The sequence below is a fragment of the Peromyscus eremicus genome, chromosome 1, assembly GCF_949786415.1.
Source record: "Peromyscus eremicus chromosome 1, PerEre_H2_v1, whole genome shotgun sequence".
Lineage (NCBI taxonomy): Eukaryota > Metazoa > Chordata > Mammalia > Rodentia > Cricetidae > Peromyscus > Peromyscus eremicus.
The window spans coordinates 116,689,144-116,706,269 of NC_081416.1; the positions used below are offsets into that span (position 1 = coordinate 116,689,144).

General features: G+C 46.1%; 1 protein-coding gene across 3 annotated transcripts in view; it reads left to right on the plus strand.

Annotated features, from left to right (window-relative positions):
- The first annotated feature begins 10,156 nt into the window (after window positions 1–10,156).
- The window catches only part of Fsd2 (fibronectin type III and SPRY domain containing 2), a 29,093-nt gene continuing 22,123 nt past the window's right edge, over window positions 10,157–17,126 (plus strand). For 2 of the 3 annotated variants that reach the window (XM_059253290.1, XM_059253292.1), the window contains exons 1-3: window positions 10,157–10,786; window positions 11,199–11,294; window positions 16,315–16,545. In XM_059253290.1, coding sequence (XP_059109273.1) covers window positions 10,157–10,786; window positions 11,199–11,294; window positions 16,315–16,545 — 957 coding nt within the window. The remainder of the gene's footprint in view (window positions 10,787–11,198; window positions 11,295–16,314; window positions 16,546–17,126) is intronic. The other variant, XM_059253291.1, reaches the window with a different exon arrangement.

Here is a 17,126-nt window from a genome sequence, read left to right on the forward strand (position 1 = left end):
TCAGCTGCGCAGCAGTTCCCGCCCCCTTCCTTCTGATTGGCTGTCTGGGGGAGGCTGTCCAGAGTTGATTAAATGAGAGCCAATGAAAAGTCTTTTGGAGGAGGCGGGACGGGGGAGGGGTCTCCCTTTTACAGCCCTAGCTAATGGTTTTAACTCACTAAGTAAACCACGCCAGCCTTGAGCTATTACAGATCCACCTGCCTCTATCTCGTGAGTGCTGGAATTAAAGGGGCACACTGAAGGAGAGTAGCTCCGACCTGTCGAAGGGTTCTTGAGGAGAGGAGAGAGGAATGAGGAAGTATTAGAAATACAGACGGAGACAACAGCATAGCTTCCGGAGAGCCCTGGGTTAATACCCAGTCGCCAAGAGTTTTATTCTAATGGGCTTTTTATACACTACCAAGGGGAGAGAGTCAAAAGACCTCCCCCTTTCAAGATCAAAGTACAACGTACAGCCAAGTGTAAACTCTTCAAAATACCTGGCAAACACGCCCCTGGCCAAACCATCTTATTATACAGCCCTGGTGGGTAAAACAAGCTCAGATTCTCTGACCTTGAGTAAGGCCTTACTAGGGAGCTTCTGTGGGCCCCCACAGTACACCACCATGCTCGGCAAAGATTTTATCTTTAATTATGCGTGGGGGGAGGGGTAAGCGGGGAAGGGGGGGCAGGACATTTTTCCTGAGTAGAGGTCCCAGAAGAGGGCGTCAAATCCCCTAGAACCAGATAAGATTTTGTTATTTGTTTGTTTGTTTGTTTTTCAAGACAGGGTTTCTCTGTGTAGTTTTGGTGCCTGTCCTGGATCTCGCTCTGTAGACCAAGCTGGCCTTGAACTCACAGAGATCCGCCTGGCTCTGCCTCCTGAGTGCTGGGATTAAAGGCATGCGCCACCACCACCTGCAAACCGGATAAGTTTATGCAGCTGTGAACTGTGCACTGCCTAATGTAGGAACTTCAGGTCTTCTCTAAAAGCAGTTAGGTGCTCTTAGTCTCTGAGCCATCTCTCCAGGCCCCATCTTATTTCTCTACATTAAAATGACAATTTCTCTTATCAGAACCCTATTAAGTATGTGGCTTCTGCCACAAACATACTGGTAAGATCACATTTTTGTTTGAACTCAGCAGTTATTGAGAGCTTCCAGGTGTTAAGAACTGAGTCGCAGACATATTTTTTTGCCAAGTTTGCAAAGTTTTTACTGAGCCTCTCCTGTGTTGTTGGTATATTGAGGAGATGGGCAAGAGGAAAATACCTTGATATTTATAACAAGCCTGAAAAATGTGCTTTTGCTAAAAAGCGTTTCCTAACATGAGCCGTACAAGACCCCTAAAGATGCCTGATCCTAAACCTACAGTCACCTTAGATTCCAAGAACAGACCCATAAACACCTTTATTATACAAGCAACAATAATCCTTAAAGAGTAGGTCACACGGCTGGGCGGCGGTGGCCCATGCTTTTAATCCCAGCACTCGGGAGGCAGAGGCAGGCAGATCTCTGTGAGTTCGAGGCCAGCCTGGTCTACAGAATGAGATCCAGGACAGGCTCCAAAGCTACACCGAGAAATCCTGTCTCAAAAAAAACAAAAAAAAAAAAAGTAGGTCACATCCCCACAAAAGAGTTAATTATCTTTGGTGATGAAGCTGCACCCTCAGCACAAGTAGTTTACTCCTTTTCATAGCACAACCTGTTGGGAAGGACCTGGGGATAAGCGTCAACCAAGCCACACCTCTTTTTTTAAAATGCCGTTTTTTTTTTCACTCGGGGAGGGTCTTTGTCCATTTGGGCTCTGTATAGAGCCTTGATGCTGGATGCCAGGTTTTGAGCTTCCTTCAGATTCAACTGGAATCTTCGTGCTCCTGGTTTCTGATCTGTTGCCCTTCACCACACCATCAGCCCTCCTTGGTCTTCAGCTTGCGACCTTCAGAAGTCCCCATAATCATATGAGCCAATTCCTCAAAATAAATTTCTCCATTATATAAATGCCCTGCTGATTTATTTCCTTTAAAGAAGCTGGACGTTAATACAGTGTGTGTGCATAGGAAGATATACCATGGACCTATCCACATTAAAGAAATGTAGGCATGAGGCTAAGGGTATGGTGGTAAAGACATGCTTAGCATGGACCCTGGGTTCAGTCTCCCAAAACAATAGGCACCTACATCATTGTTTTTAATATTTGCAAATGTTGAGTTGACTGTATTACAATTACCTAAGGAATCACATATTGATAAAAAGTAGATTAATTTTCTGGTTTCTGCCTGTCTAAACAAAACTATATGGGGCTGGAGGTAGCTCAGTGGTATGACATATGCTAAGTATACTTCAGGCCTTAGGTCAATCCCCAGCCCCACACCAAAACCCAAAAACATAACAGTGTGAAGTGATGAAATTCTTGTACATCCTTCTTTATGTGGGCTCTTTTTTTAACTTCTTGTTTTGTTTGATTTGTTTGAGGCAGCGTCCTTCTATATAGCCCTGGCTGGCCTTAAACTCCACTAATCCTCCTGCCTCAGTCTCTCAAGTGCCCAGATTACATGTGGCATGAGACACCAAGTCCAGATAATTTTTTTCCATTTTGTTTCTAATATTTTTGGATATATTGAAGTAATGGCATTTAAAATAGCCCAAACAATAAATACAAAATCCCCATATCAAATAACCACATGCAGACTTTGAAAAGAAATCATTTCCCCCTAGTCTCAAGCTGCACACATCTCAACAACTTCTATAGAGTCAGAATGGCCATTCCAAAGGCATGGGGCTTTGCTCGGCATCTTACCCTTTCACTATCAAGTATATGCTTATGCATGTCCACCACAAATAAGTGTGACAGATTTGGAACTAGAAAAACAATTAGCCAGGTAGTGGTGGTGAATGCCTTTAATCCCAGCACTCGGGGGAGGCAGAGCCAGGTGGATCTCTGTGAGTTCGAGGCCAGCCTGGTCTACAGAGCAAGATCCAGGACAGGCACCTACACAGAGAAACACTGTCTGGAAAAACAAAAAACAAAACACACACACACACACACACACACACACACACACACACACACACGCACAAAGAAAAAAAACAATTAGCTTTATATCCTCTTTCACGACTTAAGTATTCTGTTGCCTGCATCCCGTCCTTCCTCATCACATAATATTACTCAAAGGAAATGGTTTAGAACCTGAGTCACATGTCTTGGGCCTCTCAAATGAATGGAAAATAAATAGGAAAATAAATAATTAAATTAAATTAAATTAAAAAGACCTGAGTAGAAAAAAAAATTCTATCTAGGATAGAGGCCACTGGAGGCTGGACAGACTCTCTGGAGGGAGTTGTCAGGCTGGAGAGGGTAGGCCATGCCTCCTTCACCCTGTGTCCCTCCTACCCCACAGCCCCTCCTACCCCACAGCCCCTCCACCCCATGCCCTTCCACCCCACGCCCTTCCATCCTGTGCCCCCTCCACCTGGTGCCCAGAGATGGGTCCTCAAAAGGCCCCTTCAGCGAGCTAACTGTGTTAGTTACTGTTGGAGTGAGAGCTCAAGATGAGAAGATGAGCTGTTTTGGTGGGGTGGGGAGACTCAGTGGGATCACTTGGGTCTCAGGGTTTGCCAGGAGCAAAGACGGGGCCACCAGAAGAGAGAGACAGCAAGGAGTGACCTATTCCTGTTCCCAAAGGCCACCTACACAAGGGAGGAGAGCTCATTGGTGGTGGGACACCAGACAACTTTGGGGAGGAAGAAAAAAGACTTTTGGGGAGAGAAGGGCTTTCTGCCTGGTTGTGGGAACTTCAGGAGAGGGATCTTCACAATGGGTTTCTCTAGAGGTGGGAGAGTCACAGCTGAGAATGAGACAGGCCCCACAGCTCGGTGTCAGCACCTGTTGTGACAGCCACTCACACATCAATTAGCCCACCCTTACATCCAGCCCTCTGCTCTCAGACTGTGGGGAGGAGAGGAGAGGCCCATCGCACCTTCTCTCCTGAGGCAGGCATCCTGCTAAAGGACCAGCTACAGAAGAGAGATGTTGATGCTTCAGTAACTAGGTTTGGCCTTTGAATAAAGCTACAGAACTGGACACTCAGTTGCTGACTTTGAAGATACCTAAGACTGTGTCACCTAAGAAGGGACAGAAGTCACGGGCTTTACTGGGTCTTCATTCAGAGATAGGGGAGCAGTTCCCACACTGCAAAGGATGATGGGAGAGAAAGCAGGTTTCCTTTGATTGCCTACGGAGCTGTTTGCACAAAACACTTGGAGAAAACCCCAGGACTGTGAGGCATTTCCATTCTGGCCCGGCCCTGGCAGTTCTAGCCCTCTACATGTGGCCAACCATCTGAGTCCTGGGTCTCCACCCCCACAGTAAATGAGGTACTTCAGAGCCCAGCATGTGACCTCTCCTGGTGACACTTGAGTGGTAAGAAGCGGCAAGGCTGCTGTGGCGGGTCTATATTTGGACTGTCACTCATGGCAGGCCTGTTGCTATTTGTGGTGGGAGCTAGCTCATATTACCATCCAGCTTTGGCACCCCGTTTCCTAGGGTCGACTAGGCAAAGCCAGCCTGCAGAGCATGCAGAGGTCACCAGGAAGGGGAGCTGGCTGAACAGAGATCCAATTTTCCAGCAGAAACCTAGGACCTCGGAGTTAAAAGACGAATTTATGGGCCTTTAAATGATCAGGCAAGTTTGGGGATTATTATATTTTGCAATACAAACTGTATTATCTCACTGTAATAACACAGCCACTGTGTTAATGGACCATCTTTCCTTTAGCTGGGAAGGGATATCATAGGACGCTACAAATGTAAACTACACCGGACAGAGACCATGTTTTCCATGCTTTCTTGAACTAGCAGAATTCATATTGCCTGAAGGTACCAAGCATGAAGTCTCTTAAAACTTGGGAGGTGACTTTTTTTTTTTTTTTTTTTTTTGGACAATTCTCGCCCTGTGTCTTTCAGGTGTTTTAGGTGCAGGGCCATTTGCTAGAACACTTTGGGGTTCTAGACACACCTATCATTTGGCTGTGGTATTGTCTTGATAGATACTTTTAGATTTGAACGTGCCAATGCATTCTGAAAGCTCTTTATTTCCATGCTTTGATTCAAACATCGGTGCTTTTGCTGCTGTTTCCTGAGTGAGCGGCAGGCAGCCTGCTCTTGAGGAAAGCTCTGGGGTCTGTGCTGGGCCTGGGAAACTGGTCAGAACCATTAGCTGCACTTCAGGAATTCTAGGAGCTATGCAGATGAACATTTATAATTGTATGTGGAATGATGCCCCTCCCACCATGGTCTCACCTCTAGGGAATTATTTTCAGTAGATTCTCTGATGTGCCCAGGGTCCCAAGAAGGTTAAAAAAAAAAAAAAAAAGGAAGGAGACTTTTCCAGTTAAGTCATCTAAGACACATCTCACACATAAGACTTAAACAAATGTCTTCTTTTTAAAAAGATTTATTTTCAATTGTATGTATATGTGCGCGTGCACATGTGGGTATGTGTCCATGAGTACAGGTCCCCACAGAGGCCAAAGGTGTCAGAGCCCGGTTGAGCCGGAGTTACAGGCAGTTGTGAGCAGCCTAGTGTGTGTCCTAAGAATCAGACTTGGATCCTTTGCAAGAGTAGCAAGCATGATAAACAGCTGAGCCAGGGCTCCAGCCCACATGCACCTTTTTATTTTTGGTTGTGAGCCTAGCCTTTAACGGCTGAGCCATCTCTCCAGCCCCACATGCACCTTTTTAAAGCTGCTCTCTTATAGCAGATGAAGAGTCTCCTAATGCGTGCAAGATAGACTAGTTTATTGCTGTCCTCCCCTAAGCCTTCATTTCATACTTGATAAAATGACAGTTTGTAGTCAGTGTTTCCCCTCCCCACGTTCTGATTCCATTAAGGAACTGAAGGAAACCTGAGAAGTACAGGAGCTGAGGGGAGCTGCATGCTGGGGTTGTCCTGCAAGGTTCATGCTTCACTGCTGAGCACGCAGACCAGATGACATTCACACCCAGAGAGCAGATGCTGGTGTGGAAGGCTGTGCTCATTAGCATGTGCGTTAAAGGACGGTCTGTTGGTCTTCTTGTTGGAATCTCCCCGTGGCTCAGTTTGGTACTTTGAGCTCCATCCTTGAACACACACTCGGAGGTGCAAGTTTTATTTTTAGAGAGCTTATCCTCCATGCACGGGAAGCCTAAGGTTGGATCTCAGCTCTCACTGGACTGGACTGGTGGCTAGCTGTCAGCACAAGACTAGATGCAGAGGCGCCCAGACAAATCCTTGTTAAATTGATCATAAAGAAGACCCTTGTCTTTCCCAAAACTCAGTGTTGACATACTGAAATCTAGACATTGAATTAGGGGTCCTCCGACACTAGAATACGCTGTCTCTGCCTAGGCCACTTGAATGCTTTTGTGTGGGGAACGGGGATCTCATTAGGCAATGTCTCCAGCTGAATATGAGGGTACTCGGCCTTCTCCATCATCAGTTGCTCGCATGGGTCAAATGTTCCTTTCACTCCCATCCCTGGTCCCCACACTCCAGGTGTCCAGGTAGGAGGCTTCTAAACTGGCCCAGGTGGGAGACACTGCTCCAAATAATATTAATAACAAGAACAGAAACAAAAGCATTGGGTGTTTATGGACAGCTTAATTTGAGCCAAGTTATATATAGAACAGTTCACATACTTATATCATTGCACTTAAATGCCAACCTTATGAAGCCGATTGCTAATTAATCCATGAAAGTGAGGTCTAGAGAGGTGGTTTTGCAATGTCACACTGTTAAGGTATCTCGAAGACAGAATGTAAACCCAAGGTTATCTGAATCTAGAGGTCAGTGGATTTGGGGAAGGAAGAAGGTGTGTGTGTGTGTGTGTGTGTGTGTGTGTTAGCTACAGATTCTGTACCCAGAGCCAGTGTTCATATTAACTGGCCACTCACAACTCTGGGTGATACAATGAGTTCACTCTGGTTTGGGAGCTGGAGGAGGTAAGTGTCACACTATTAGTGAATGGGTAGAATGGTTGGTCTTCATGGAGGGTGTGGCAGGCACTGGCTGGGTAGGGGAGACTGGTGGCTAGGGAGCCACACAGAAGGAAGTAGGAAGCTCTCAACAGGAAGACCCTGGACGAGATGTAACTGGATGATACTGAAGGGGTGGAAAGAGTACAGAAGTCCACTAGCGAAGGTGTGTGTGTGTCATCACTTTGAGAGTGAAACACTAGGAAATGGGATTACACCAGGGATCCCAAGGAGCTGAGATGGGCCAGTGATGGAGCCTCTAGAATTCAAGATGGCTGACTATGCATCTTCGTGTCTGTGCCAGGCAAACACCCACTGCAAGAGCCATGGGGCCCACAGTCAGAAGGCTGGAGAAAAGATGGCATAAGGAAAATTTCTGCCTACAGAGTGGCACTCAGGTGTGATATTAGAGCCTTGGGGAGAAACTGTGACTTTAGTCTACAAGCCCAGAGGCTGGGCTTAAGGAGGGAGAAGAGACCTGGCATACCAGGAAAGAAGGAAGGCAGCATCTCTGGGAAGTCATATCCCAGCCCCAGATGGGATGATAATCACTTGATTGTCTGGGATATCCTCAGGAACAGGACCCGTGTCTCACTCCTTGTGTCCAGCACCTGGTGGCGTCCTGTCGTCTGGAATCCACACTTTGCAGCCCCAGGACCAGTCAGTGCTGGAGCAGTGGATGAGACCCAGTACTGTAGTCCAAGCACAGGGTGAGATCAGCAGAGCTGGCAAAGGATCCCAGGATCCCCCTAGATGGTAACTCTGAGAGTGAAGACCTCCTGGTCATTCTACATTGCCCTGAAAGCCAGGGCGACCAGAACCTCTGGAGTGACCTAGGGGCTTGAGAGAGCTGAGGCAGCAGCCAGGGGCCCAGGGGGGGTGAAGCCAGGGTAACTCTGAAGCCCAGACTTGCTGCTGCTATTGTCTGAGATGTGACCCCTGGGGAAGGCTGTGTGCTCATCCTCTCGGGTTCCACTTCCAGATTACTGGCCCTCTTCTTCATCACCCCTCCTCCCCATGAGTCAGAGCTCACAGCAAGTATTAGCAGGGAGACCTTATTTTCACGCAGTAGGAATGCCCGATTAGCTGAGCATTCAGACATTCAGGACTGAGAAAGCAGAACTCACGGCCTCTTAGAAAAGACTGAATTGTTTGGTTGAGAATCATCTAATAAGGAGTAAACGGATCTAGGATGGATCATGATGAGAGGGACCGAGGTTAAGTTTCCACAGCTGGGAGGCAGTTTTGGCCTTGGAAACCATTAAGGGAGAAATGGACTTGCGTGCAGGCACTGTGCATGGCAGCCTGGAGGAGCTGCTGATCCTCTAAAGATTTGTTATGTAAAAGCATGTTCTATGTTAGAAATGTCATTTGTTGATCATCTCTGATGTTTTCTTCAAAAAAAAATATGCATATAGGACTTGGGACCTAATTTTTCCTTATTTTTTAATAATCACAAATCTCTAAATAATAAGTAAGCTCATTTTTCTATTGAATCAAGTTACCAACATAATTTTCAGTTGGGTGTAAGCAGAACAGCATGTAGACATCACAATTTTTGGTAAATAATTTAAAAATAAAATGGAAATGCATGTGTGGGGGGTGGGTATGTGTGTGTGATTATATGAGCAAGTGCACGTATGCACATGTGTGTGTAAGGCCAGATGTTGACATCAGGTTCCTTCATTGATTGCTTTCCCCGTTATTTTTTGAGACAGAGACTGTCACTGAACCTGGAGCTCATCGATTGGGTCAGGCTAGCTGATCAATGAGCTCCAGGGATTTGCCTGTCTCTGTCCTGCCCCCACCTCCCAGGGCTGGGTTACAGAGACACATAGCTGCTCCTGGCTTTCACATGATCTGAACTCCTGCCCCCCTCCCCCGACCCCCTCCCCGCCCTGCTTATGTGGCAGGCACTTTACTGACTGGGCCATCTCTCCAGCCCTAAAATGCATCTTTTAATAAAGTGAATGGGACTTTTTGTTTGTTTGTTTTTAAAAAAACTCATGCCCAAGTTTGAAAATATCTCATTCTAGAATGCAAGAGGAATGAGTTTGTATTTTTTTTTTATCTTGTCCATACAAACACAGAGTGACCATGCTCACCTACATAAGTAGATGGGAAGGGAAGCAATTTATAACAATGCCATTCTATTCTGTCAGCTCTTTCTGAAATGTACGCCAAAATTATATAATGACCTATCATGAACATTTATTTTAAATAATGTATCAGCTGACAACTTGATTAGATCCTCTTGCAATTTTGTTGGAAGCAAAGAGCTGAAAAGCACTTACCTTTAAAAAAAATTTTTTCTTACCCATTCATTAATGTCACTCACTCTCAGCATCGATACTGATCCTTTAGAGTCCTTTCATCTAGTCGCCTGGAGGTTTTATTAAATTCCCAAGCAATGAAATCTTACTGTGCAATGTCACAGTCAGAATGCACAGGAAGGATATTTTTGCTTTTATAATAAAGAGGAGAAGGGCTCTTGAGAAAAGAGAACCTCAGATGCTGGATCATTCCCAGGCAAAGCAGCTCCAAGAAAGACTAAATTCAAGCCCGAGGATCTGAAGCTGTTAACTCCTCTTAGCACCGGTACCTGCGTTCCCCACAGAAAGCCTCATATACATGTGCCGCAGTGTAAAGATCAGTACTATCAATGCCGTCTTTGGAAGAAGCCTGAATATGAACAAAAGAGAGAGAGGGAACTGGTAGCAGGAGGGAAAGAAGGTTATATTCAGGGTGGTATCATGCATACTATTATTCATAACAAATTATTCTACAGCTTGATTGCTTAAAATAACTGACATTTATCATCTTACGTGGTTTGCGAGGGCCGAGGATTGAGACAAGGTCTTCAGTGTGACTCTAGTTTGGGGTGGCCCTCCCCATGCACCTTTCTGCAACAGGGTCTCCAGCTCCCTCTGCTCACTAGCCAGACTTGGGTCACCTGTGTCTCCGTGTGTTTTTCTTGATTGTTGAGTAATTGTGAGACAGTTCCAGCCCGGACAATTTGGTGGATTTGTTTGCCATGATGTGGGCTGTGACCATAACTTCTTCAATGAAATCTGAACCCATGCCTTCTTGGGAACTGATGTTCATCTCTTCTGTGTCCTAGGACTCCGAATATTCACTGACTGAGCAGGATTGTTCTGTATCAATGGAGGAGGAAGCAGGGGAGGAGCCAGGGCTGGGCAGGTCAACGGCCTCCAAAGACTTCCACTTTTATCACATGGACCTGTATGACTCTGAAGATAGACTGCAGCTCTTCCCAGGAGAAAGCAGCAGAGTCAGGAGAGAAGTAACCCAGGCTGAAGTGACCAATGAGCCGAGAGGGGCAGGGGACAGTGAGAGTCTTCAGAACGAAGTGGACGAGCTTGTCCATTTATACGGACTTGAAGATGATCACGAGTTAGGGAATGAGTTTGTTGATGAACACAGACTGGGGACTCTGGGATATCCTTCTTATGGGATGAAGAGGAGAGACCCAGCCAGGGAACAGGGAGACTGGGGGTTTAGTAGTGAGACAGATGAGGCAGAGGACCTGGGCTATGGAGGGCAAGTCCTTCCAGGCCAGTGCCAAGACCTTCGGGAAGCTTACAGGTACACACATGGCCGTGCCAGTGAGGAGTATGAATGCTACGTCATCCCAGAGGAGGAGGATGAAGAAGAGCCTGCGGACATCTTCTGTGTCACTTGCAAAACTCCAGTGAGAACTGTTGAGAAGGATTTTGAAATACACAAGGAACATGAAGTAACGCCGCTCAGCAAAGCTCTGGAAAGCGCCAAGGTAACAGGTCTCCAAATCTGTCTTCGTCTGGAGAGCGTATGTGTGTCTCAGGGAGGTGGGCAGGGAATGCATGCTAAATACCTCTGCAAGGATGGAATGGGGGGCTGGAGAGATGGCTCAGCAGTTAAGAGCACTGGCTCCCCTTGTAGAGAGAGGACTTGGGTTCAATTTCCAGCATCCACATGGCAGCTCACAACCACCCTTAACTGTAGGCACAGGGGATCTGATGCCCTCTTCTGGCCTCTGTGGTCAACACACACACACACACACACACACACACACACACACACACACACACACACACACACGGTGTACAAACATACATGCAGACAGACATCCATATACTTTTTTCTTTAATTTAAAGAAGTTAGAACAAACATAGCATTGATGCCTTGATCGTCCTGTTCCCTAGGATGAAATTCACAAAAACATGTGCAAATTGGAACAGCAGATTATTGAGATGGAAAATTTTGCCAGCCACCTGGAGGAGGTGTTCATTACGGTGGAGGTAAGAACATGCTTGGTGAGTTCATCACACATGTAGCTTCTGCCTGTGGCCACATCAAGCAGATGGTCCTAGTGAGCTACCGAAGGTTTTTCCTTGAATGTGAGGTGTCACCTGCCCCCTCCCCTCAGCTATCCGTAGACCTTCCACCACCCCTGGGCAGCCACAGAGGTGATGGTCACTTGTCTGCATCCTCTACTCTGTCCTCTATGTCCACTAGCTGGGAGAGGCTGGTGTGTGTGTATCTCCAGGCCTACTACATGGGATGTTTCAAAGCAAGTGTATTATACATGTTTATTGCACGGGATAAATAAAGCAGAAATTTTAAAATCAAAATGCCAATTTGTTGCGGTAACGCCCGCGCTACCGCCAACTATTCACCATATCTGAGCGAGGGGCTGTGGATTATAAAACAGAGACAATAGACAGCGAGTCATTCGCCACAGCAGAATGCCGTTTATTAAAAGAGGGAGGAAACCTTAAATGCAGGCTTACAGCACAATGGGCAAACCCCAGAGGGCAGAAGTTCTCTATTGATGTTTACAATCTTGCATCTAAGCTGTTAACGCCCAATATGCCGGATACACAAACAAGGAACTTCCCTAAAGCATTCAGGAGGGTGGAAACCCGCAGGGAATTAGCATAGGGAGGACACCTGGTCAAGGTCGGCAAGCAGGCAATGGCTTTACTCAATATGGGAGGAGACCAGGGCCCTACACCAATTGCATGGGGTTTATATATAAATTAAAAATTTAATTAAAAAAATTAAAATTTTTTTTAATTCTAACAACGGTGACTCCATGGTAGCACAATCCAGACGGTGAAATGAACAGTTTTCTTCTGTCCTTGGAGTTGGTGTGGGGTGGGGTTCATGTGCACCTGTGTATACAAGTGTACATGCGTATACAAGTGTACATGCACATGTATGTTCATGCATGTGAAGGTCAGAGGTCAAGTATGGGTGTCTTCCTCAGCCACTCTGTACCTTATTTTTTGAGACTGGGTCTATCACTGACATTGGAGCTCTCTAATTTGGCTAGCCTGGCTGACCAGCAATACCTGGAGATCCCCCTGTCTCAGCTGCTCTCAGTGTTGGGATTACATACGATCACTGCTGCACCTGGCTTTTTATGTAGGTGCCGGAGACCCAAACTCGGCCTTCACGCTTGCACGGCAAGTGCTCGACCCACTAAGCCACTTCTGCAAGCCCCTGTCCTTGGCGGGCTTTTTGTTTGGTTGGCTGATTTTGTCCTCTTCTTTTTCTTTTCCTGTTCTTGGCCCCAGCCTGAGATTCCCTTGGAACCATCTGATCCTGCGTATAACCAGTCATGGCAGGCTTCATGTTGTTGCCTCGCTCTTTGGAGTTTTTAGTTTTAGGTCTTCGGAGTACCATCATGTCACTGTATTCAATCAGGTGTGAACTGCCAAGTTTCCTGCCCTTTGAAAATGTCTATTGTGCATCATATTCATTGCACATTTTATGTTACACCAGGAGGTTTTCACACACATATATAATGTGTGTTGAGCATGTTCCCCAGCTCCACTCCCCTGGGGCTCCCCCTTAATATCCTCTGTTCCCCAGACTCTTTCATGCCACATGTATATACATGATTTTATGAATCTATGTAAAATTTAGGAACCACACATGAGAGAGAATGTATATTTGTCTTCTGAGACTAGCTGAATTCATTTAATTGGATTATCTCCACCAGCATCCATTTTCCTGCAAACAATCCCATTGTGCATATATACATTTTCTTTGCCCATCCCTCTGTTGATGGACACCTAGGTTAGTTCCATAACTTAGCTTTTCTGAATAGCCTCAATAAACAGATATCTAAGTGTCTGTGGCAGGCTGACTTGGACCAAATGGGAGATGTATTTTCAGTTTTTGAGGAATCTCCATACTGATTCCCAAGGCAGCTGGACTAGTTTACATCCCCAGCAGGGGTGTATGTGGATTTTGTCCACACACTCACTGGTATTTATTTGTCAATCAGGTTTCAGCTTTTCATGCAGCAACACCCCACTCCTGCTGGTTCTCATAGCTCAAACACAGACACATTTCCAGCTGTGCATGGGTTAGACACTTGGGTATCTGTGCTGTACCTGTTAACTTAGCCATTTTGCAGGCTTTGTAAGATTGGTAAGAACTCGGACCTCCAAGACTCGTGGCTGCGTTCTGGGCCCAGTGTGTCCAGATTCTTGGTCTGTTATTTAAAAAGGAAATGAAAACCCACACAAATTGCCAAGTAGAAAGAAAATTTTACTTAAAGCAAAATGATAGAACAGATTAGAAATACACTGTTCATACTGACAGCAGGACTAGGCGTGGTGGCACATGCCTTGATCTCAGCACTCAGGAGGCAGAGGCAGGTGGATCTCTGTGAGTTCAAGGCTAGTCTGGTTTACATAGTGAGTTCCAGGAGAGTCAGGGCTATGTAGAGAGACCCTGTCTCAAAAAAGGTTGACAACAGAACACATGAGTGAGAGTACTCGTACTCATTATTGTTGGGGGGGGGGTTCCCTTTATGGGGCTCAAGAAGAGGTATTTGGGGGTTCCCTTATGGGGTTCAAGAAAAGTGTATTGGGGGTTCCAATTATGGGGTTCAAGAAGAGAAGTTTGGTCATTAGTGGTATAATTTGAGCAATTCGCTATTTTGACTGACAGTCTTAGATTACATGAACCTTACTCACTGCCCATATCCCTTCCCATGATGCATCTGATTTTAATCAGTATGCATGCCCTTTTATGCATAAGCATAAGAAGGTAAATACAACATTCTCTCTTCTCTCTGAAAGTTCACTTTGATGGCATATTTTAACTTAATATGCTTGCAACCAAATCCAGTCTAGGCCAGATCAGTCCATTGCCCATAGTCCTGGATTGTGTTCTAGGATGTGTTAGAATGGAAGTGGGTGTTATCAAGGGTTGCAAAGAGTAACTATTTCTATTTTCAAAGCATGTATATATACAGCTCTATGCAAACAGGGGTCCTAGATTGCTAACAGGTTGCTAGGTGCATTGTTCAGAGTCTAGGGGTGTGCAGAGCCCAAGACAAATGGAGTCCAAGGCTGCTAAGCTATTCCCTGTGTCTGCATTGCCTCAAAAGGGACTCCTCATCCTTTAAGGCCCCTCTCTTCCTGTTCTGACATGGGAAGAATGTAGGTTCTTCATCCTTGGACCAAGATTACTGAACTGGAAGCTGATCTTAGTTGCCCATTGGCCATATTGTCCCCTAGAGCTCCATAGAGCAAAAGCAAATCCTCTCTACTGGCCAGCTTTAGTTAAACACTGCAAGACACTCATCCTTGGCCCTCAGACTTAAAGGGAGAGAGAGAGCACTGCCCCACTATCCTGTGGATGGAGTGGGAAGGATGGAAGGTCTTCTACTTCCAAGCACAAGGTGGTAGAAGGAGGGGTAAGAGTGAGCTAGCCAAGGCAAACATGTTATGCTAGGACTGGAGAGATGCTCAGAGGTTAAGAGCACTGTTGCTCTTCTTGAGGACCTAGGTTTGATTCTCAGGTGGCTCACAATGGCCTGTAATTCTAGTTCTTGGCATCTAATGCCCCCTTCTGGCCTCTGTGGGCACTGCACACACGTGGTGCACAGACACATATGCAGGCAAAATACCAAACTTTTTCCTTTTGAGTTCCCTGTGCTCTAGTCTGTCGTCTGTCGTCTGTCATACTCTCAGATCCAAGTATCTTCATCCCAGTGAGGACACCAGGGACCTTCTGTTATCGCCACTTGAGATTCACCTATTTGCTTTACCCTCTCACCATTCTGAGTGGGTCTTATGCACACAGTAGGTGCTTAGTAACAACTCTCTGAGTGACTTCTAGAAGCCTCTTCTTTGGAAATGTCCTTGTCATTGGATGAAGGTGGCAACAGTCAAAAACCACTGAGTTTCACGTGCTTCCAGTGTGAGAAGTGAATACCAGAAATCTATCTGCTCTACTCAACATTTCCCAGCCTCTGTGTTCCCGGTTTAAATACTATAGGTATTAGCCGGGTGTGGTGGTGCATGCCTGTAATCCCAGCACTTGGAAAGCTAAGGCAAGAGCATTGCTGTGAATTCCAGGCCAGCGTGGCCTGCATAGTGGGTACCAAGCCATATAGAGTCACCTAATAAGATGCTGTGTCAAGAAAACCTACAGATATGTAAACACCAGACATACCAGATTCAATGTCTACATTCTTCCTCCTGCATTTCGTCATTCATCAGGCAGTGCTGTTTGCCACAACCCTTCTTTCTCTGCTTCCATATCTCTCCTCACTGGCATGAACCGAGTGGGTATACTCCTGGTGTGTATATAAGCCATGTATCAGTTGTGGGGACAGATATCGCGAGATGTGAGAGCATGGGAGGAAATGGCAGGTGGACATCTCCCAGGGCAAACATTTCTGCCTTGAAGTCAAAGCTTCCAGCAGCAAGCTGATTAACCATTGATGAGCTCCCAGGCTGGTTGCTATGGTAATAGGAGGTCGCTGAAACAGGGAGAGGATTGCAACATACTACTAGGAAAGATAGCAACACTTTCTGGTGAGGGTGTTCAGGGCTGGGGAGCACACATCTCAGTTGGTGAAGTTCAAGGACCTGAGTTTGACCCTGAGAACCCACATAGAAAATTTGGGTGTGGCGACACATGCTTGTCATCCCAGTGCTGGGAGGCAGAGAGAGGAGGATCTCTGGGGTTTGCTGGCCAGCTAGCCTAACCTAGTGAGCACATTCCCTGGCAGTGAGAGACTCTGTGGATGACACTTGAGGTTGTCCTCTGGCTTCCACATGCACAAACATGTATGTACGCATTCATGTTCATATGCATTAATTAATTAAATAATCCCTGGGGATCTGAGAAGGAGTCTCCTCTGTTTTCACTCCCCCAGCATCCTGCTAAGAGATGGGATCGAGTGAAGGGATGAGCAAAGCTCAGGGCAGACAGAGTTTCATGTCCCCAGTGGCTCTAGCCAACGTATCACACACACTAAAATGATGGTTAAGGTCAACTGTCTTGCAGGAGAATTTCGGAAAACAAGAACAAACCTTTGAGTCACATTACAATGAGATCTTGGAAACCCTCGCTCAAAAGTACGAAGAAAAAATTCAAGCTCTAGGAGAGAAAAAGAAAGAGAAGCTGGAAGCTTTATACGGGCAACTGGTCAGCTGTGGAGAAAACCTTGACGCCTGTAGAGAGCTGATGGAAACCATAGAGGAGATGTGTCATGAAGAGAAGGTGGAGTTCTTAAAGGTCCGTGATGAAACAGAAAGGAAAGGAACAAAATCATGAGATGAAATCCCAGGTCCAGTCCAAAGTGGGCTAGCCTACCCTCTCTGCTCTCAGAGGTCTGAGTTGACTGTGATGGCCAACATCTATCTGATGTCCACGGTGGGAGGCTGTCCCTACCTCTCCACATCACTTCATTTGTGGCCAAGCAGGCAGGGACACCCAGCCCTTTCCTTCCACCACTCCCCAGGTACATCCAAGCTTTGTCCCTCTGTCCCCTGATCATTGACTGTCCCTTGATCATGGAGGTGAGCAAAGACAGTGTCCTGAGACTTTTCTGGCTGCCTCTGGTGGCTTCTCTAGGATCTCTGGGAGAAAGTTGGTTCAGGTTAATAAGGTACCTTAAATTGCCCTGTGCCAAGGCAATTGTAACTTCATACATATGCCAAAAATATCCACTTCTTAATTATATTATATCAAATCATATTAAATCTGGCCCAAACCCCATATAGCAGAGTTATGGGAAATTCAACCTCATTTAGAGATCTTGCAAGGTCCCATGAGGCTATGGGGCAGACATGGTTTCACAAAGAAGTCTTCAGGAT